Below are 22752 nucleotides of genomic sequence, written 5' to 3'. Positions count from 1 at the left end.
GCCTTCGGAATGACAAATAATTCTTTTTTTAAAGGCCAGCATCACAGGCAGTAGCTTAACACACCACAACACTGGCCTCAAGACTTCCCTTTCTAATATAGATACTTACTATTCTAAACTTCCCTCTGAGTACTACTTTTGCATGTACCTGTAGGTTTCATGGTTTTTTTTTTCCTCATTTATTAAGTAAATTTTTAATTTTCATTCTGGTTTCTTCAGTGACTCATCGTTTGCTCAAAGGCATGTTGCTCAGTCTTCACATATTTGTATAATTTCTTAAATTTATGCTGGCTATTTCTAGTTTTATTCCTTGTTCAGAAATGAAATATGATTTTAATTTTACTGAGACTTGTGGCCCAACACCTCTGTATGGTATGACCATGGAGAATGTTCCATATGCAGAAGAAAGGAATGTGTACTCTGTTGAAGGAAATTATTCACAAAAATGTTGTTAGATCATTTGGCTTGTGGTACAGTTTAACTGATTTTATTTTTCATCAGATGTGTCTGGGGATGGAAGTAAGGTATTGATATCCGCTACCTTACTGTGTAACCCTGATTCTTCCTTTATTTTGATTCATGTTTGTTTATGAAATTAGGTGCTCTAGTGCTAGGTGCATATATACCTTCAATAATTGATCCCTTGGTCATTATATGGTGACCTTGATCTTTTCCTACAGCAAAGTCTCTTTAGTTTAGTTTCCATTTGTATGAAGTATCTTTATCCATCCTTTCATATTGTTTGCTTTTGACTCATGAAGTTGTATACCATAAATTGTAGGGTCTTATTTCTGATCAGCCCATCTGCATCTTATAATTGGGAGACTTAGGCCATTTTCATCCATTTCCTGAGTAAGATTTAGTGTTGTTCTTTAAAAATTCTGTTTTGAATATCCTTTGTTTTTCATCCTCTTGTTCATCTTTTCAGCTTGTTGTGGTTAACTATTGATAACAGTTTATTCCTTTTCTGTTTCATATATCTGCTCCTCTAATGGATTTCGTATGAGGGCACTTCAAAGTATATGGACAATTGAATTAAATGATGTTTATTTTGGTGCTGACAAATTTGAAATCAGTTTTTTCCAGAATACTCATTTTTCTATTACTTCCTAAGTATCTTTCATATTTTCACATTTCCAATATAGTTATCTTTCTTTTCCCCTGGACGCTAAGATTCCTTTAAGCATTTTTCATAATGTTGGTGTGGTGGTAATTAAGTCCCTCAGTTTCAGCCTACTTGATAAGTCTTTTATTTGTCTTTCACTTAACAATTGATATGGTGTTCTTGGCTTGCAAAGTTCCTTTCATAATTCAGAATATGTGTGTTTCTCTTTCCTCCGATCTTTAAGGTTTCTGCTAAGAAATCTGATGTTGGTCTTATGTTTCCTTTAAATGCAACTTAGCCATCTTCTTTTGTGGCTTTTAATATTCTTTTTATGTGTTAATTTGACAGTTTGGGTAAAATGTCACCATGAGGATGCTCTTTAGTCAAATCTATTTGGAATCCCTTGGTTACTTGCGTAACGGTACTTATTAACAATTGGAGATTCCAAATAGAAAGGGAAGTTTTCAGCTACTACTTTTTTGAATATGTTTTCCGTATCTTTTCACCTTCAGAAACCTCCACAATTCTAATATTTCATTTAATGGATGTCACAAAGGTCTTGGGGTCTACATATTTTCCCCTCTGTTACCTCAAAAATGAGATAATTGTTTCTTCTGCTTGTTCTTGCCTGTTGAGTCTGTCTGTCCTCCTTCCAAATCTCTTGAATTTCCCATATAAAAGCATTGTTTTTCTAACTGTGTGAAACTGTCTATATTCTCATCTCATTTTTAAATGAGATATTTTTAATACTTTAAGATCATTCCTTTAGGCTCTTGGTTAAGCACTTAATCTACTTTTGGGGGGTGTTTGTTGCCAGTTACTAGCTTTCTAGGAGATGCCATTTTTGTATTGTCTGTCATGCCTGTATCCCTGTGTTATTTCTTTAAGGTTTATTTTTATGTGAAAGGCAGATTTTTTAGAGTGAGGAGAGACAGAATGATCTTACATCTGCTGGTTCACTCCCCAAATGGCTCCAATGGTCAGAGCTTAGCTGGTGTGAAGCCAGGAGCCTCCTCTGGGTCTCCCATGTGGGTGCAGGGTCCCAAGGACTCGCCATCCTCCACTGCTTCCCCAAGCCACAAGTACATTGAGAGCTGGATGGGAAGTGGAGCAGCTGAGACACAGACCAGCACCCATACGGGATCCCAGCACTTGGAGCTGGAGGATCACACTGGGCCCCTTAGTTCTAGTTCTGGGCTTTAGTAAAATCTCCCTAGATTTTTTGGCTTTAATCATTGACTTTGTGCATAGCACATATGGTGGCAACATTGGAGTGCATTATCCCGAAAGAGGAGAGGATGGATATTTCGTTGGCTGAGCCAGTTGTGGTACTCATAACAGTGAAGGTGCAGTGCCTCATTATGTAGATACTGAAGCAATCGGAGTGGTGACACCAGAAGAACATGCGTTAATTCTTTGTAGTGATGCTGGCAGCTGAGGTGCTGTACACTCTAGGCAAGCAGAGGCTTGGGCTGTGGGTTGGCCAGGGACAGGGTGGGGGACAGAAACTGTGGTAAGCTCTCAGGCCCAGAGGCAGCTCAGAATGGCTACAGTTATGGCTACAGTTGTGCCTACAGGATGCATGTGAAGTAGGTTGAATTAAACACAGAGCTGCAATGTGTCTGCCCAAAGAATGTAATTGTGCTTCAGCAACCTTGGCTGTGAGAGTTTGAGGGAGACAATGCAGGAACCTTCTCTGAAGCGAGGCTATAATGCAGCCTCTGAGTAGCTCCCCTAACTGGGCTAAACACCTATGAACCACACAGAACCTCCAGTTGCTAGGATGTTGGTGTGTATGATGATGCCTGTCACTTGGTTTCTGACTCTTTCTGCTATAATGGGGAGTTCCCTTGCCCAGGAAGCCAGGATCAGTTTGCTGGTTTCCTCCCATTCAGTATGCCACTGTCAGGTCTCCATGTCTTCAGCACCCTCACCTCAGCATTCAGCTGTTTTTGTTTCTGGTTCTTACTCCTGGACATGACTAATGTTGGGCATCTCTATTCAGTCATCCTGCCTGATTTGCTTAATCCAGTCTTCTGCATATTCTGGTTAGGAACTTTACACTGTACATTTAAAGATAAGATGAACAGGGAAAAACTTACACCATTTTGCTGTTTTCTGCATAACTTGTCACTCTTACTTTCCCTCTTACTGCCTGCTCACATCACTGTTTAATTGATGCTTTACAATTTGGCTCCATTCATATCTTTCTGTGTACATTGTGCAGATCTGTATGGTTACTATGGGAATAACAAACTTTTAAAGCTATAACTATTTAGCTGATAGCAACTTAATTTCATATACAAAACTCCTTTATTGCCTGTTCCCCACATACCACTAATTATACATTTATACTTTGTGTACCCATTAGCGTAATGTATCCTCCATGTTATGTTTTTTGTCTTATATCCTATCAAAAGTGAAGTCACAAAAATATAATTTCAATACAGGTCTTCATGTTATCCCTGTTTATATTTCCATATGATTGAGTTATTACCTAATACTTTTTTCAACTTGAATTTCCCTTTAGCATTTTCTAAGGTGGGGATGATGGTAGTAACATCCCTCAATTTTTCTTTATCTGGGAATGTCTGAATTTCTACATAGTTGAAGGATGTGTAGTACTTCTGTGTATAGGTTTTCCCTTCGTCACTTGAAGCACTGTCTTGGGTGGACGTCTGGAGTGGGTCAGACCCCACTTGGGCTGTGCACATCCCACACTGGACTGCCAGGCTTGAAAGCCTCTAGCTCAAGTTCCAGCTTCCTGTGCTGTCTTTATAGAGGAAATCTATTTTGATTTAGCCCATATTACTATTTCTAGTACTGATCCTTATTTTTTTCCTTGTTTTTATGTAGATTTCCTTCAGGTTTATTGTGCAAGAGCTCCTTTAACATTTCCAGTACATATGTTACACACAGGAATAACTGCTGCACAACCTACTCAATTACTTCTTACCAAGATTGCAAGTCAGTGTTGGGCAGTAGTTGAGTTTTCTATTGCCTTACACCACAAGCGTTCTTTTCGTAAGTCCTATAGGTGTCTCACCCTGTTGTGTTGAGGTGATTGCCAAAGACTTGAGGGAAATGTGTATGTAGATTGTGTGTGTTTCCTTTCAAGGGCTTCCCAGCTGGAAATGTTCACTCAGCAGGCCTGCTTTCTCCACACTAAGTGAGGCCTGAGTTCTGTCTCTAGTGAACCTCTGACCTGAAAAGCACTCCGAGGAAGCTGGCGGACAGTGGGTCTCAGTGTGCTTTTGTCCTCAGCATCGTTACTGTACCCACCTCCTGCTTAGCACTGATGACTCACCTATACCTTCAAACACACTGAAACTGTGCAGTTTATATACCTAAGCATGCTTAGAAATTACCAAATTTCTTTATATCAAGTTACTGAAATTTGGTATGTATAAAACACTAAATTTATTGCTGATATTTTTTCCATTAAAAGACTGCATATAAAAATATTTTTCCTTTGTTGTAGGATATAGCAAATGAAGAACACAAAAAAATTGAAATATTAAGAGTAGAAAACAAGAAACTGGAAAAACAAAAAGGAGAGTTAATGATAGGATTCAAGAAACAATTAAAATTAATTGATGTTTTAAAACGACAGAAGGTGAGCATACTGTAAAACTGTTAGATCTAATTTTTAGACCTTTCTATTAGTAATCTGTTTAGCTTATTTTCTTTAGGTATGTTACATTCTTAGATTGATGTCCTTAGCACAAAGTTATCTATATGAAATGTTTTATACACATTGAATATAACATTGATATTCACATAAGAATATGTTTTTGTAAGTAAATTATTAATCTGGGGAAATGAGATAGGTTACTGTGCCGTGGGTATTCCCAAGTTACAGAAATGATCACATCCAAGAATGACTTAGTCCCTTCAGCTTTCTGCCGCTTTCCCGTCTTCAAGGGGAAACACTGATTGCAAGGCACTCCTGTTGCTTTCCCTAAATGTGATACCTGTTAGAGAAAAGACAGGAATGTACAGTTCTGTCACTTCCCTTTATTGCACAGGTCAGGCATTACCTGTATTAAATAGTTTTCTCAATGGTAGGTGGATGCTGTACCACTGTTTGGCAGAAAAAGGCTTTTGTGTATGGTTTCTTGAGTTTACAAGGAGACTTCAAAAAAGTCTGGTAAGAAGAATTAAAAGTTTGGGGTTTTTTGCAGAAACTGTGCCTAGATATTCCATAACATTTCCATGACATTTTTGAAGTTTACTTTTAATTACCAATTCAGATCTATCTAGCATGCTTACTGGATTTACAGTGGATATTCCTACAGAGATTAAAAATGGACAATGTTTTTTTTATGAACAGATGCATATTGAAGCTGCTAAGATGTTATCTTTCACCGAAGAAGAATTTATGAAGGCACTTGATTGGGGAAATACATAATTTATGTAAACGATTTAAGTCTCTGATCACGCATTGTTGTGAAGAAATCCATAGATTTGAGATATAAAAATGTTATGTTACTTAGGTATGTAATTAGAGATGGAACTATTTTATAAGATCAACTAAAAACAAGCAGAATTAAAACTTCAGTTCTTGCTTAAGAGTCAGACTTTCATTTATGAAAGAGAATTATCTAAGAAATTTTCTATATTTACAGACACATTGTCATTCTTTTCTCCTTCCTTAAAGCAGACACACAAAGATACTTTAAAACAAAATTCTAAAATATTTATTTCCCTGGCAAAATACAGACAGAAGGCAACAGTTCAGTTTGAGGTATCAGAAGTAAATATAAGCTGAAAAAAAAGGGAACTTTATTATATGGTATTATATAATTCAAGTACTCAGATTGTGTTTGAATAAAACTTTCTGCTACTTGTTTTTACAGGTTATGAAATAATTTAGAAAATCCACATTATAATTTGTAATGCCACTGAACTATAAAATCCAAGTTACACTGACATCTAGTGGTTACATACAAAAGAATCCAGGTTTGCCAAATTGGATGCCATCACTTCTCTTCGCAAGTTGTGTTTCTTTTCTGATATGCTTTCCTGAACTCTTCACCAAGCATATCAATGTCGTCTTCTTTTTTAAATACTCCCTGCAAGAGAAATATTTTTCAAGTTGCTTTTGGTGGTTTTTAAAAAGATGACTAAACCTTAGGTCTATATGTCTGTTAAGTTACCTTGAAGGTAATGAAATATACTTAGATTTATGACACACTTAACATTTGAAAAATCAGTACTCTAAAGTGTAACTGTTATTCACATATACAATATTGTTAAAATTAGTTTCCAGTTTATCCCTCGGTGTAGAAACGTGTCATAGGATTATTCTATACCCTCCGCATATTTTAAAACAGTGCTGTAATATGAGAGGAGGAGGGCTACAGTTACAAGAGGGAACTTTCTGGATTCCTGCATGGAATTCTCTCAGTTCTGGATGTGAGGGCGATCTGGCTGCGACATCTGTCACCCCATTGATCGCCAGGGTTGATTCGGCTGATCTGGCTGGCTAGGCGGGTGTCCCCTTCCTCCCTCACCGCTCCATGTGCGTCCCTCCCGAAGCTGCGCGCGCGGTCGAAGAGGACGACCATCCCCGCTAGAGGAGGACCGGTCTTCGGTCAAGGGTATACGAGTAGCTGCGCTCCCCTGCTAGAACCTCCAAACAAGCTCTCAAGGAATTCTCTCAGTTCTGTTACTAATCAAACAATTATGCAGGAAGATTCTAGGTTTTAAATTCAGTCACTGAAACTGCTTTTCCTCCCCCCTAAGTAGCAAATAGCTGTTTAAAGTAAGATCATTTAAATCTTTTAGATTGTAAGATAATGATATGGACGATTGGGGACATTAGGCCCTCTTCCTACCTTCACAGTTTCACCTACAAATATTCAAAACCCAAAGATTCCCCTAGAAAGTGAAGTCAATTACATATATATATATATATATTTTTTGCCAACAGAAGATCTTGTGCCCAAGCAATAGCTCCTAATTTCTCTTCCCTGTATTTCTCCCTTGGTTAGTACTGGCTGAAGATGCCGATTCTCCTATTTGGAGGATGGTGATTTCACTTATAAAAGTCTATGTCAAGGAATTACAGTAGCCATTTTAAGCCTTTTATGCTAAAAGTATAATCGATTAAGCCTAACTCGTACCATTAATAATGTGCCAAGACCATGTCTAACTTTAGGGGTTTTAGGGGCGCAGAGATGGTCAACGCCTGGCCAATCATAACAGCAAACCCTATAAGCTCTCTCACCATTCAAGGATAGGAAGAATGAGACAAAGCTCACTCACCTTAGGAAGATATCCTAACAGATGTGCAGCATGTTCTTTGAGAAGTTTTAGCCTTTCTTCTTCAATGACTGCATTAATGCATCCTTGTCTTTTTTGTTGCAACTGCCATTCTTCCAGTTCTCGTTGCTGGGAATAAGAGTCAAATTTTATTAGTTGTCACACAATACATTACTCTTTTAAAAATCTTTGCACTGCAAGAGTAGTTCTTATAAGAGTTATTGGTGTTAAAAAAAAAAAGGTTAGTGGTATATATGTATTTTGTTTTACAAGTTACAAAAACGATAGACATGGGTACTTGCTTCCCTAAAATCCTGGCCATAACTATTATAGGAAAAATATTCAAAGGGATTTTCTAATAAATTCAATATTTATGTAGCAGGAGTTAAAACAAAAATGGTGAACAGGGATATCTATAAGATACATATTTTCTCAGAAATGTGAATTAGTTATATGAGCATATCTATGTGTACTTACATATACTTACTTGATACACCATGAGTATATCAAGAAGTTCATGAAAATGGAATTGTTTTCATGCAAAATATAAAATCCTTGCATAATCTTCATAATACACATTTCCATTAACTACTGAACCCTCTCATGTAGATATATTTTAAAAACCTGTATAAAGCAGCTAGAGTCCAGAAGAACCAGGCAAGATTCCTGTCATTAAGGTAATCACAAAATATTCCGTGCTCCTAATAGACAGATGGCTTGAGCTTAAAGTTTATGGTTATATCCAAAAAACCCACTTGAACAAAGAACACTAAAGGAAACTATTTGAAGTAAAAATCAATTCTTGCCAACAATTACTATGAAGTAACAGAAATGGTGTTTTTCCTTAAGTTATGAGTACCACAATCACTTTTTTTCCACTTCTTGTCAGACATGCGTATAGGAATACACACATCAGCTTGCTACAACAAAAGGCAAGCTCCTATGTAAGCATAACCTGCTGCTCAGAGTTACTGGAAAAATAAAGGATTTTAAGACACAGCTATGGTGCGGTGCCACTTTAAATGACTGCTTCTCATGAGAGTATCACTGCCTCAGACATACAAGGGTCTCAGGAAAGGTTTAGTGGATGAATGGATGAGTCAGTTGCTAGTCAATGACAATGAACCCTCACCCCACCCAAAAAAATCCTTTTCTTACTTTGTCTGCAAGGAACTGGTTGCGACGTTCCTCTATCAGTTTTTCCACAGCCCTTCTGTGTTCCAGTTGCTTCATCCTTTGTTTTTGAGCGTTCATTAGTTCTATCCGGTCGTCCTCTGCAAGCTTAGCCAGCATTGTTTTCCTGAAGAGCTCCTCTTCCTCCTTTGCAGCCTGGAGAACCAGTTCCTTCAAGGCCATCTGTTCTTCAAAATCTTGCTTCATCTCCTTTTGCTTTCTCAATTTCTCTTCTGCTTCTTCCTAATCAACACAGGTAAAAGTTAATTCAATGAACATTCCCATATACGTAGGTATAATTTGGTTAAGCTTAGCATTAGAATAGATCATAAAAGCTGGAAATTAAGTATTTCACAGTAACATTTTGCCCCATCTTTTAAAAATTGGTTCTATTAAGGACTTTTTACATTTGTATATATTTATCTTGAATTCTGTACTCAGAATATGTAACTCTGAAAACACATATAAACATGTTTTTACATATGTGAGTTTATTAGGCTATACTTTGTGAAACTTGTACCAAGTATGTTACTATTTGTTTTTGAAGTTATACCTTCCAGTGCACTGATAGCTGGAAGATTATTTTACCTTCATTATAAATTACACCCTTTGCCTACAGTAAATGGGATCTGATATTCTACTTATCCAATGATGATCCTTCCTGTCCACTTTCTATTCATTTATTATGTTAATGTAACTGGACTATATTAATGTATCTGTAAAAAGTCCATGTATCTTTTACATTTTTAATGCAGTTAGCCACTAAGACTTCATATTAGCCATTTGGCTTACCAATTGGGATGATTCCACCCATCCCAGCTCTCTCCCATCAATAAACAAAAAACAACAACCCAATTAGAAAATCAGTGTAAGACATGAAGAAAACTTCTCGTAAGAAGCTGGTAAATAAGCACACAGAGAAAAATGCAAAAGGGCCCGGCGCAATAGCCTAGCAGTTAAAGTCCTCGCCTTGAATGTGCCGGGATCCCATCTGGGCACTGGTTCCAATCCCAGCGGCCCCACTTCCCATCCAGTTCCCTGCTTGTGGCTTGGGAAAACAAAGACGGCCCAAAGCTTTGGGACCCTGCACCCATGTGGCAGACTGGAAGAAGCTCCTAGCTTCGGACTGGCTCGGCTTCAGCCGTCGTGGCTACTTGGGGAGTGAGCCATCAGATGGAAGATCTTCCCGTCTCTCCTCCTCTCTGTATATATGCCTTTCCAATAAGATAAATTTTTTTAAAAAATGCAGAAAAACTAACACTGCTCACACCGCCGATGGGCATGCTAATTGGTAAGCTACTCTGGAAACACTGTGGCAGTTTTGTTTATAATTGTTAACATGAAATTCTCAAACCCAGCTAATGGACTGTGAAGCACTGAATCCCAAAATAAAACTTTTGTTTATATAAAAATTTGCACTTGAAGATTAGCAGATTCATGTGAGAACCGAAACATGGACACATTCAAGCTGTCCTGTAATGCCTGAATGGTCACAAAGCGCTGCAAGGCGCCCCAGGCAGTGCTGCTCTGCTAAAGGGACACAGCAGGGACACACCAGCCACACGGAGAAAGTTCCAAGGAATGGCAGATGCCAACTGCCATAGCTTGCAACTGCTTGATCCCATTTACCTGAGTTTGAGGCATTCTGAGTGAAGATATAATTAAAGGTTCATCTGTGTTTCAGTGTCTGTCAGAAACCTCAGTGCTTCAATGGCTGAATAACATTCTAATACCTGGGAACTGTCCATTCCTCAGCTGACAGAAACCTGCCTTATTTCCACTTTTTGGCTATCATGATTAATGTTGCTGTGAACATTTATGTACAAGTTCTTGTATAGAGTGAAGATTATTTTTGACCTTCCTTGTTTTCTAATATATACATAAAGGCATGAATTTCCTGTAAAAACTGTTTAAGCACCAGCAGGTATTTTTAATCTTTTTATAATCCCTGTTATGATTTCTTCCTTTTCTGCTTGCTTATTTTGAATATATTTGCTAGTTAGAATATTTTCAGATATTTTTGTTATTTAAAACTTTTCTTTCTACAATATTAGTGAACATTCCATGTGAACTTGAATGGAATCTGTATTGTTGGGTGAAGTATTCTCTGATGTCATTTGGGTCAAGTCTTTTGATGCTGTTTAACAATATACCTGTGGTTCTGACTGCATAAGCTAAGTATTAACAAGAAATAAATACTAAAATCATCAACTCTTGTGGGTTTGTAAGTTTCTCTTTCACTTTTGTCAGTGCTGCTTTCACGTGCTGTCAAGCTTTATTATTGGGGTTCACAGGCCTTTAGGACTATTACATCCCCTAAATGATTCTACCCCAGGAGCACCATGAATTCCTTAAGTTGATTCTCTTTCCTACAAAGCCATTCCAACTGACTTTTGATTAGTGCCTGCATAGTGTTATTTTCTCCATCCTTTTAAGCCGTCTCTCAACATTTAAACTGTCTTTACTGTAGGCAACATGGATGCATCATTATTTTTACAATGTAATTTGTGAATGGTTGCCTGGGTCTAGCTGTTTTTCCAGCTGGAAAATACCTTGTACCTGTAGTATTTATACCATTTATATATAGTATAAATATCAATATAACTGGCTGTAAAGCTTTCTACTTCTTTCATCTCAAAGTTATATTCTTTTAATATTTCAATTTCTAAAACTTACTTTCAGTTTCTTCTTCGATATCTCAGCTTGTTCTTCCTGGCACAGTTCCTGTCGCACTTGGTCCATTTCTTCACGTTGCCGCAGCATTTCTTGCAGCTTCTGAGACAGCTGTGAAACACACAGTATTCACAGAACCCAAATTTCATGACTGCTTCAGAATTTTGCCAGTACTAAAGAAATGGTAATTTCACACTCTGCTTACAGCTGGAGGACCAAGCCCAGCATGGTGTGGGCTTGCTGCCTGCACAGAGCCTGCCCATGGTGCCCCAGAACCAGTGAACGGAAGAGGTGCTGCACCCGGGATGACCGTGTCCGTTCCCCACAGCCTTCCTGCTTCTGGGCTCCTCCCCACTCTGGGTGTTCCCGCCCCCTGGGGCTTTCCGCTCCTTCATGTGGCATCGCTCACCTCCTAGCCTAGAAAACAAGTGTTTGGAGCAATAAATTATTTTTGTCTATCTTCTTCCGAGACAAAGAAAAGAGCTGACAAGGTGGAATGTCCTTTTTATGCTGTTGGCTGTGTACCTTCTCAGAAGACAAACCACAGTAGGATGTGTATGTCTGGGTTTCAGCTTTGGGATCTCTTTGGAAACACAGCAAAGCAGGAGTCACAGTGTGACCCCCTGAAGAAGGGCCCTAGCTGCTCTTGCCTGGCCCAGTCCTGCCCACCAGGGGTGCCTCCCATGTGCGCACTCATGCTTGCAAACAACACACTGCTGTCACTCCAGCCGGGTCTTGGAGTGTTCCCTTGATAGGTGACCCCCAGACACAGCTGGTGGGAGTCCCTCAGGGCCTGCAGTCCCACAACAACCACAGTTGAGGTGGGTGCTGCCTCTGCCATCTCCTAATGCTTGGTGCCCACTGCTCCTGCCCTCCAAGACAGACCTTGTAAGCCTGAGACAGGACTGGCCAGCCATGTGCCCACAAGCCATCATCAAGAGACAAGCCCACTCCCCTGAGAAGGCAGGGCTGTCAGAGGGCCCTTCTCTTGTTTTCTCTCAGGGAGAGGAGGAAGCAAGCAAATAAAGGGGCACGGTCGTGTCCCACGGGGGTCTGCAATTAAGCTGGAGTGCACTTCATGGCTGCTTCTGCCCAGGGTTTAAGCCAGACACAGTTCCAAATACGAGTTGATCTGTTTTTCTTATATTTTGGACAGAAGCTGGTCATCTAGGATCTACAGTGAACAACCTTTCTAGGACTATTCTTTGTACTTGGTTTACTCAGGTTGGTACGAGATGTTGTATGTAAGTTCCTCGACACTGAATCCCCCAACGTGTATGACTGAGGCTTCATACATTAAGGGATGTCTGTGTGAATAAAGTTATTTGATGGGGTCAGAAGAAGAAAAAGGAAATTTCAATACCGCATTCTGAAGCTGTAGCCTTTTTTCCTCATTTTCTTGAACTTTTGCCATTCGGTCTGCTTCTCTTCGCTGCTGCATGTTAGTAAACTCCATGATTTTTCTGTTTTCTTCTTCCATCTCTTCACATTTCTTTTTTCTCCAGACAGCCTGCTCTTTCTGAAATTCTTCCATATACTTTTGAATTGTAATCATTTTTTCTAACTTTTGTTGTCTTTCCCTAAAAGCAAGAAGGGGCACAGTTTTACATTAGCAGAAATGATAAAAAACATCAATTATTTCCTTCTGTTGAAATAATAAGAGGGAAAACATCTTTCCTGCTTACAGTGTGTTCACACATTCACACAATGAATATGTTATGTACCAGTAAATATGCCAGATAGGATTTATCTTCTGGATATACTACTGCTATGTTTTTGTTATTAATATTCTATTAATATTAATATTCTCACGTGTTTGTTTTTGAAGGGTTACAACCTATTCATGTTAGTTTGGGGGACCCTACATTTAAGCATCTACCAAAGAAATTTGTTAGACCACCTGTTCTGACATATGGTAATATTTAAGAAAAACAGAGGTTTTGACCATTAGGCCACTTAAAACCATCTCCTAATTGTCACGCTGATGAACCTAAGCCTTTCTCTCCATTTACGTGAGCAAGGCTGACATGTATCGAGCAGCTCCCCTTGCGTCAGGCAGTGGCTGCAGGTGCCTGCCTTTTCACAGGCAGCCATGGGGAGTCTAGCGCTCATGTTCAGGCATAGTAAGAAAGGAGGAATACACTCACAATTGGTCTTCTTCATAGATTTTCCTGACAATTTCATCAATCATGAGTTTCTCTTTCAGCAACTGCTCATAAGCTTCCTGCTTCCTTTTTTCCTGTTCCTCCAGTTGTTTCTCTAAGTCAAGGTAGTACTGTGCCTTCAGCTTATTCCGTTTGTCTTCTGCAGCATTCTCCTCCCGTATTACCCTTTCATGTTCTTCCATCATGGTTTTGGCTATTTCAGCATCACGTTTCTATATTAAAAGCAAACTTTCCGTTCAAGTTTGAGCATAGTATGACAAAATATTTTAAACAGATATAACTAACTGAATTTTGCAAAAACCTTACATAAAACTAATACAGGGGGAACTTAAAAAGTGGAATTAAAAGGTAAGCTTGGGCCCAGCACGAAAGCGTAGTGGTTAAGGTCCTCGCCTTGAACGCGCCCAGGATCCCATATGGGCACTGGTTTTAATCTCGGCAGCTCCACTTCACATCCAGCTCCCTGCTTGTGGCCTGGGAAAGCAGTCGAAGACGGCCCAAAGTCTTGGGACCCTGCATCCGCGTGAGAGGCCCGGAAGAGCTCCTGACTCCTGGCTTTGGATCGGCGCAGCACGGGCCATTGTGGCCATTTGGAGAGTCAATCATTGGACAGAAGATCTTCCTCTCTGTCTCTCCTCCTCTCTGTATGTCTGCCTTTCCAATAAAATAAATAAATAAATCTCTTTAAAAAATAAAGTAAGCTTATTTGGGTACAGGGACAGTTTGAAATTCACGCATAGTTATTTCCTAATACACATTTTCCATGCTTTTCTGGCATTCTCATTTTGATTATTTGTATAAAAAGTAATGTAACTCAACTGTCACCTGAAAGTCCTGAACTGTGAATCAGACCTTGAGAGACTCCTATGCTGTCAGGTAGCTTTCTCAGCTACCTCACAAGTCCATATTTGAAATACAACTAGTAAAATATGGAATAGTCTATTAAGCTATTTCAGCTGCCTAAGTGGTAGGCATCTTTTTTTTCTATTTAAGTTGATCCTGGCAAATTTCTTATTTCTTAGCTCAGTTGTTGATCAGCTGCTGTTAAAAATAATAAAAAGCATGTATGCATTGACATCACACACTTACTGAAACATAATGGGATCATTTTACAGATAAGAACACTAAGGCTAGCCAAATAGTAGATCCTCACATTTGCTTAAGTCCTGCTAGAATCTGGCTTTAATTTTGATCAGTTTTTCTTTAGAAAAGAATATTAACTCTCCTAAGAGTGTGATTAAAATGTCTATAGCTCCCTTAGTAGCCTCAACTACCAGCATAATTAAACCCCCAAACTTGGAGTACATCATTGTATTTTATTTGTGAAAGGGTAAAACTCTAGGCTTTGAAGACGAATTTTCCCTACCTTTTCCTACCATTCCCGCTACCCCTAAGATGATGGCTGCTCACAGAATGGTATAGAATCCTCCAGATATTTTCTGTACAAAGCATAGAAATACAGTAATGTACAAATAAAGTACAAATACAATAATGTATAGTAAATGTGTTATTTATGGTCATAATTGATGCCCACATCGTACTTTAACTTTTTTTATATTCAACCCTGTAATTTTCTGTATGTGAATGTTAACACACAACACATACATACATGTATGCATTCATATGTAACGATAAAGAGAATACAAGTGCTGGTGTGCAGTCTGCTTTTAAGCATCAACTTAATAAGCCTTACCTTTACACCTGTACCCTTTATGGGTATGTCTGAGAATTCCTTTGTCCGTAAAAAGTCTTAAACTGTGGCTGGGAGTATGTGAGGCGTTAGAAAAAGTGATAAAGATACAGAGAAACATGGGAAGATGGTTTTCATAAAATAAACTTTTTATACGAAAGTGTGAAACAGTTTACTTTCCAAAACACTTAAACATAAATGTGGTAACACCTTCAAATATATGTACCATGTTAAGTAACAGACTGATCTGAACTTGTCAAAGAATCATCAGTGACCGAGCCCGAGGGGCACAGGCGGTCCCTGAAGAGGCTGTTGCTACTGCACAGCAGCCTGTGCCTCTGACAGCCGCTCAGAGAAATCTGATAACAAGCAACACACATAACAATAAGACATAATATAAATAATAAAATATAACATAAAATGACCACAAACATGATTACCATTTGCTCATATTTAATGGCATCCCTTTCAGCAATCTGAGCTGCCCTTTCTTTATTCATGTAAGCTGCTTTTAATTTCTTCTCCAGTTCTCTGAGCTCAATACTGTCAATGAAAAAAAAAAGGGGGGGGTATGGGAGTTAAATTTGAGAACTGTAAGAAAATTAAATCTCACAGAAAACTACAAGATTATACTTTTTTTCCTGTAAAGACAATAGACAGCTGGTCTAACCTTTAAACCCACAGGAGAGAAGTTCATTCATTACGTGTAATAGATGCCCTCAGGCAGCAGGACATACTTTTCTGGTTTCCTGTGCTAATACCATGCTGTCAACTGCAGGAGATGCTCAGGCTTCAGATCCTGGGAAAGCCACTTCCAAGTTGGGTTTTGTCTTTGGGGCTGCTGCCTGTAATGCCAATATCCCATATGTGCACTGGTTCAAGTCCTGGCTGCTCCACTTCCTATCCGGCTACCTAATATTGGGCCTGGGAGAGCAGAAGATGGCCCAAATGGTTGGGCCCCAACACCCACATGGAAGATCAAAAAGAAGTTACCGGCTCCTGGCTTCACCCTGGCTCACTGGGGCCATTTGGGGAGTGAACTCATGCAAGATCTGTACTCTTTCTACGGTTGCTCTTAGCCAAAAGGCTGAGAAGTGATCTCTCTTTCAAATAAACAAATAGGTCCTAAAAATTACAAAAGGACCATGATGGCTATTCTTGGTGCCCTGCATATCCATATACTTCTCAAACTTCACAATTAAATAAAACAAATGGAAATTCAGATTCAGATTGTATAGAATCCATAAATCACCTGATAGAGTACAACATCTTTGTATAATTGTCTTCAATAACCATGGCATATCCTTTCAGTTATTCAGGTTTTCTAAAAGTCTATCCATATAGTTTCTATTTGTTTTGTTTCAGTATCTTTTGTTTAGGTGTTTTTATTAAGTAGCTGATCACTCTTAAAATTTCACTTCTTAGAACTGATTTACAGATATACATTAATGTTTGTATACCGACTTCATATCCAGCAACACCACTAACGCTACTAATTGTTATGTGTCTGCAGATTCTTTTGGATTTGCATATCATGTGTGACTGATGAAGGGTTTATTCCTTTACTGCTAGGTTCTTTCCTGTCACCTCACTGGTTAGCATATGCAACACAACGATGAGCAGAGACTGTCTCACTCACACATGTCACAGCCAGCTTGTTTAGCAATTTGGCTTGAAGTGTATCTTTTTTAAGTTTCCTTTTACTTCTAGGTCACTAGACTTCTCACAAAATCTGATTCATATCAACTGGCTTTTCCTACTCACATAATGAAATGTATTTACTTATTATTTTAAAATATTAAACCCAACTGTGGGTTCCTGGAGCAGGGGGGAACTGAATTTGATCAAGATGTATCACCGTTCTTTTCACTGCATTTGGTAAGAAGACTAACAGACTAGTTCAGACTACAGCAGTTGAATTCAGGAGAAAGATTCATCTATAATTTTCTCCTAAAACACTGTTGAGGTATGGATTTGATTAAAATAAATTGGGAAGGTCTCCTTTTCCTGCTCTGTGGAACTGTAAGACTGGTTATCACTTTGTCAAAATGTTAAAGTTCACACAGACCTGACTTTTTTGTGGATAAGGTTTCAATTATAGAAGTGCAATCTTTAGAAGTTCTAAGAACACTAAAGCTTCTATTTCTTATGCCTATTTTGTAAGTGTATTACCTATAAATTTATCTTGCCTAAACTTTCCAATTTATTTGCCTAAAACTGTTCATAGTATCCTGCAATCATCTGCTAAATGTACAGCTCTACAGTGATATTATCCATTACCAAAGCTGTCATCCTTCTTATTGTAGCATATCAGCCTTTTAAAGACACAAGTCTTGGATTTCTACATTGTAAGCCACACCTTTATGCCCTTTATTCGTTATTGCCTGCTTCCTACATTCTTAATCATTCCAGATGAGAATATTCTAATAAATCTAGGTGGAATATTATTTTCTAATACAATCATTTCAGATTACAAATTGCCCCAAGGAATGGCTTTAAAGACAACATACAAGGTTTGAGTTTCGTTTTTTGTTTTGTATTGTTTTATTTCTCTAATCCTGCATTATTTTATTGTGGTAATATTACAAAAATTTGCCATTTTAGCTATGTTTCAATATTAATTCCTGGATGTAACCTATGTTCTACACAATGGATGAGGCCAGGTCCAGGGCCTTAGAGGAGAGGGGTCCCCACTTCCTGAACCCCATCGCACAGTTCACTGTGTACACTGGATAGGCTGGCTGTGCCAAGACCTTGGGGTTGCCAGACAACCAGGATGAAGGGAGTTTCCCTCTGCTTCTCTGCTCAGACCAGAGGATGGGAGGGTGCAGGGTATGTGCCCAGAACAGGACAAGATAGTCACTTGAATACTCTCACTCAAGACACCTCTTTATCAATCTAGACACCCCTGTGCCTCTCCCTATGTTTGTGATTAGGAAAAGAAAAGGGAAGAAAATCCACCTAAAAAGCCCAAGCCATTTCCTCTAAAGCCAGTGTCCAGACACTCCACTTCCCTACTTGTTCATGGGGCAGTGCTTTCCTATCGCTTAGCTCTGAATAGATTCTGTTACACTTATACTTGTTTCCCAGCTTTTTGTTTCTACACTGAGCTAAGAGCCCACCAAGTTTCGCCAGCAACAATGTCACAATGTTCTACAGCCCTTAGCACTATTACCCAAATTTTTCATCAGCCTAAATAGAAATACTTTCTCCATTAAGCACTAACTCCCCATTCCCCCCTCTCCCTAGGCTCTGGTAACTCCTGGATTAGGTTTTATTTCCATATTCTTTTTTTCTACTCTTGGTTATTATAAACAGTTCTGCACTGAACACCGTTATACAAGTGTCTGCTGTGTCCAGTACTCAGTTATTTTGCATAGGTATCCGAGGGTGGAAGTGCTGAGTCACATGGTAACTGTTAACTTCTTCCCACAGTGCCTGCATCACCTATATGTTTGCTAGCAACACGTGCATTGTCTTAACTTACCAACACTTCTTTCCATTGTTCTTACTGTAACTAGCCTAACTGGCATGAAATGGTATCTTGCAGTTTTTTCATTTCTCATGACTAATGATTATGTTTTCACGTGCATATTGTCCATTGAGTCATCTTTACAGAAATGCTGACTTAAGTGATTTGCCCACTTTTTAACTGGGTGGATTCTTTGCTGTCCAATTGTAGGAGCTCTTCACATGTTCTTGATGTTAAATCCTTATCAGGGATAGAATCTTTGGTCCTGGCCTGAGTTCTGAGTTAGGTCAGTTCTTCACACAGCCCCGAGATAGGCCAGAACAGACATAACTGGTGGATAAGAAGTGCTCCCTCCCTCCCGACAAGGGACAGGGCCCCACATTGGGAGTCTTGGCTACTGTCTTCCAGGCTGCCTCCAAACTGGGAGTGGCTGGGGGTTACAGAAGCAGAAATACCACCAAACTGTTGAAAGGGTCTTAAGTTGCTGCTTTCTGGATTCTTTCTTGGTTACTATAAATCTCCATCTTGTCTAAAGTTCCTACACAGCTGATTCTGCCCATTTCCCTGTCCCGTGATGTCCATGGGATGCCAGTAAAAGGGACGTGAGCCTGCAGCTAACCACTCTTACACTTGGCTGACATCACTACACCCAACAACTTTAGCCATGTGGCACTTATTATTCAGCTAAAATTCTTTATAATTTTGATTATGTTTTAGTCTAAGGGCTAAAGAAATAAATGCCTAAGAAATAAATTTCAAAATATCTAAGCAAAGACTGCATAGTTTATTTTTTTGTCACTAACACGTAGTTTAATCCCACGATGGCCCGAGAACATCCTGTATGTAAATTAAAATCACTTTAAAACTTGTGGACACTTTGGTCCATGCAACATACTGCTTGTTTTTGTAAATTGCTCAAATATGTTTCTAACAGCTACTATATCGCTGAATTCCAAGTCTACAGGTTTAACATCTTTGTCCTTGCTAACCCATGTTATCATTTCCCTCTTTTTGCTTGCCTTTACGATCTCCAGTTAGATGACTCACTAGGAGGCCTCATATAACTCGGCTTCCATTGAGGGCTCTTGGCTCTGACTCATTACAATGCAAGAACACACAGCAACATCGGAAAAGAGGCACACAGGGTTATAATCCACGGAGCCACAAGGAATGTATTTCATTCCCCAGTAACAAGTTGTGACAACGTGTTTGAAATATTCTCTTCCAGGGAAGCTGTTTAGAGATCCTGTAACCAGGGTTTCTATGTACCTTCTACCTACTACATACGTCTAGAAGAATAGGTTTTGAGCACAGACCATACTTCTGGTCTTCAGAAGCCAAGCTGGTCATTATATCACTTGGAGGGGTGGGAACCTTCTCAAAACCCAAGTTTCTACACACTAATCAAGTTCCAAACTGGTAAGCAGGACTGTTAGAAAGACAGCAGCTAAAGCCTGCTATGTTAAATGCTCTCTCCTGTTTTTTGTTTTAAGTTTCCTCTTTTATCTTTTAATTACAAATTCCTTTCCATAGTTTTATTGCGGAGATCACAGAATATTTGTTTCAAATCTAACAAAAGTTATCCATTACTATTTACTAAATAATTAAAATTCTTGAACATTGTACTTCAGTAAATTTTGTGAAATTTGTAATGCTTTTAAATGTTAAATCTCAACACGTAATAAATGTTTGAGACATTCAAGTTTTCACTTACATTTACCACACATTTACCCACTGAAATTACACTTTAGATCATTTTCCCTCTACCGCAGCAGTTCTATGTTTCCCTTCAGTGTAGGAGTACTGGTGCTCAATCTACTGTCGTCTGAAAACATTATTTTACGCTTTTTAAATCCATCTCAGCTGGCTTATTTTTTGAATTAACAGCTTGGCTCTCAATCCAGGACATAATTAGACTGGTAGCAGAAAGGAACTGGAGACAGTACTAATAAGGGCAATTCTCTCTCTTTGTCTCTGAGCTGGTTTTGCTGAATTTAAGCACAAATTACAGCAGTGGGCATTTTGCCTGCTGACACTGGTTAGGACAACCATGGCCCACACTGGCTCCCCAGTTCTGCTCCTGATGACAGCTTCCTGCTAGTGCAGTCCCCAAGAGACAGCGTTTTTGGCTTAGGCAAATCAATTCTTGCCACTCAGGTGGGAAACCTGGATGAAATTTCAAGCTTCAAAGCAGCCCCGTCCCTGGCACTAAGGGCATTCAGGAGGTGAACAAGCAGATGGGAGCACTCGCTCACACTTAACACTCTAAAATAATTAAAACATGCATTCTATGTGTAATTCTTATTTTTGCATTCTTAAAACTGTGCTATGTAATAAATATATATGGCAAGTTATATACAATTAATTGGGGCCCAATGCAGTAGCCTAGTTGGCTAAAGCATGCACTGGGATCCCGTATGGCACCCGGTTCATGTCCCCATTGCTTCACTTCCCATCCAGCTCCCTGCCTGTGGCCTGGGAAAGCAGTCAAGGACGGCCCAAAGCCTTGGGACCCTGCGCCTGCACAGGAGACCCAGAGGAAGCTCCCGGCTCCAGGCTTAGGATTGGCTCAGCTCTGGCCACTGCAACCTCCTGGGGAGTGAAGCAGCACAAGGAAGATCTTCTGTCTCTCCTCTTTGTAAATCTGACTTTACAGTAAAAAATAAATTTAAAAATACATAATCAATCGTAGACTAATACAAAAAGGGCAAGTCTAGTATACTTCTCAGTCTTTACTGTGTATATCTATCATTTTTAGAAAATTCTTGGCCATTAACATTTAAATGACGCTTCAGTCAGCATTTTCTTACCACCTCTACGCGAAATAAAAGTATACATCTCTTAGAACTTTTATCTCCTTTCTCTCTGGATATTTCTATTATTTTGTCTCTTTATACTTTATTCTGAGTATTTCCCACTAAACTGTTGAAAATCATAACCCATAAATCTATAATATAGATTTATAAAGCTATATAGATTTGTAATAAATTTATTAAAATTAATCAAATCCTGCATTACTGAGTTAAAGCATGAGAGCACTTCAAAATGATCACAGAAAAAAAATATGTATTACAAAACTAGGTGTGGATGTCGAAGACCTCCCAGACCAAGGTAAAGGTACCTTTAATTCTGCTTTTCTGCAGCCTTTTTGAAGAACTTCATAAGACGCACAAGCCCCGGACACACGGTGCAGTAGCACAAGCACATGCTCACGTGCCTGGCAGCCAGGCGCTGCTCTAACCCTCAGCCATGTATCTGGGATCAGCAGAAACTTGCAAAAGAAAGACCAGGCTCGCTGGAGTGGCTTCTTTCCCCCTCCTAGATTTCACTGTTAATCATTTCTGCAGACTGTCCTCAGATGGAGTATTTATCTCAAGCTGCTAGTCTAGTGGAAAGCCATTTCATTTCATAAGAAGGAGACATAGTGAAATCTTCATTTCAAAAAGCAGAACCCATTAAGTGGGATGGTTTCAACTTTAGATGATAATGACTAACAATGCCTGGAGAAGTAGAATCCAAAAAGAAAGTGAATTTACAAATAAATGGTTAGTAATACAGATAGAAAAAATTATTACTAATATCTACCTGCTGTTCTAAGAATTAGAAATTTTTTAGAAAATTTGATTATCATTGTTGACCCAGAAAATACATGCATGGGTACATCTGCCAAGCACATAATTTAATGGCTGAAACCCCCTGATGCTCACCATAATATTCTAAAATGTTCTACTAAACCAGGATATCATGTCACTATCAAAGTAAATTTCCAACATTTTAAGCTATAAGTGAACAATAGCATTAATTTGGATTTTTTCAAAGACTTACCTGTTTCAAAGGCAGAACAGGAGAGAGAGCTACATACATGTGGGGGTGCGCACACAGAAGGAAAGGGGTAGACAACTTGGGAGAGGGAGAGGAGCGGGGAAGAGAGAGAGGGGGACAGAGAGATATCACCCATCTTCCAGTTCACTTCCCAAATGCCTGAACAACCAGGACTGGGCCAGGTCAAGTTCAGCAACCAGTGGTCTAACCCCACAGTACTGCAACACTGGCCGTGGCCCTGGGTTTTGCTCAACAGTGCCACGTGGCTGTATCTAAAAAGGAATTTGAGGGCTCGGCATTGTGGTGCAGTAGGTGAAGCGGCTCCTGCTATGCCATGATCCCTTATGGCTTGAGTCCAGGGTTTTTTGAGTCCTGTCTTGGCTCT

At 39.2% G+C, this 22752-nt stretch overlaps 2 protein-coding genes across 4 annotated transcripts in view; one reads left to right on the top strand and one right to left on the bottom strand.

Moving 5' to 3' along the window:
• TEX9 (testis expressed 9) overlaps positions 1-5626 on the top strand; it is a 65034-nt gene extending 59408 nt beyond the window's left edge. For 2 of the 3 annotated variants that reach the window (XM_058665810.1, XM_058665811.1), the window contains 2 exons: positions 4587-4721; positions 5439-5619. In XM_058665810.1, coding sequence (XP_058521793.1) covers positions 4587-4721; positions 5439-5516 — 213 coding nt within the window. In that variant the 3' untranslated portion in view covers positions 5517-5619. Of the gene's footprint in view, positions 1-4586; positions 4722-5438 lie in introns of all 3 variants that reach the window. The other variant, XM_058665809.1, reaches the window with a different exon arrangement.
• Positions 5627-5828: 202 nt separating this feature from the next.
• MNS1 (meiosis specific nuclear structural 1) overlaps positions 5829-22752 on the bottom strand; it is a 29176-nt gene continuing 12252 nt past the window's right edge. The window contains exons 4-10 of the mRNA XM_012928697.3: positions 15514-15616; positions 13366-13595; positions 12582-12798; positions 11222-11329; positions 8531-8788; positions 7376-7501; positions 5829-6180 (exon numbers count right to left, since the gene is read on the bottom strand). Coding sequence (XP_012784151.2) covers positions 6088-6180; positions 7376-7501; positions 8531-8788; positions 11222-11329; positions 12582-12798; positions 13366-13595; positions 15514-15616 — 1135 coding nt within the window. The 3' untranslated portion in view covers positions 5829-6087. The remainder of the gene's footprint in view (positions 6181-7375; positions 7502-8530; positions 8789-11221; positions 11330-12581; positions 12799-13365; positions 13596-15513; positions 15617-22752) is intronic.

Source organism: Ochotona princeps, chromosome 6 (genome assembly GCF_030435755.1).
Source record: "Ochotona princeps isolate mOchPri1 chromosome 6, mOchPri1.hap1, whole genome shotgun sequence".
NCBI lineage: Eukaryota > Metazoa > Chordata > Mammalia > Lagomorpha > Ochotonidae > Ochotona > Ochotona princeps.
The sequence above is the reverse complement of the archived record's forward strand: the minus strand, read 5'-3'. Positions and strand labels throughout refer to the sequence as shown.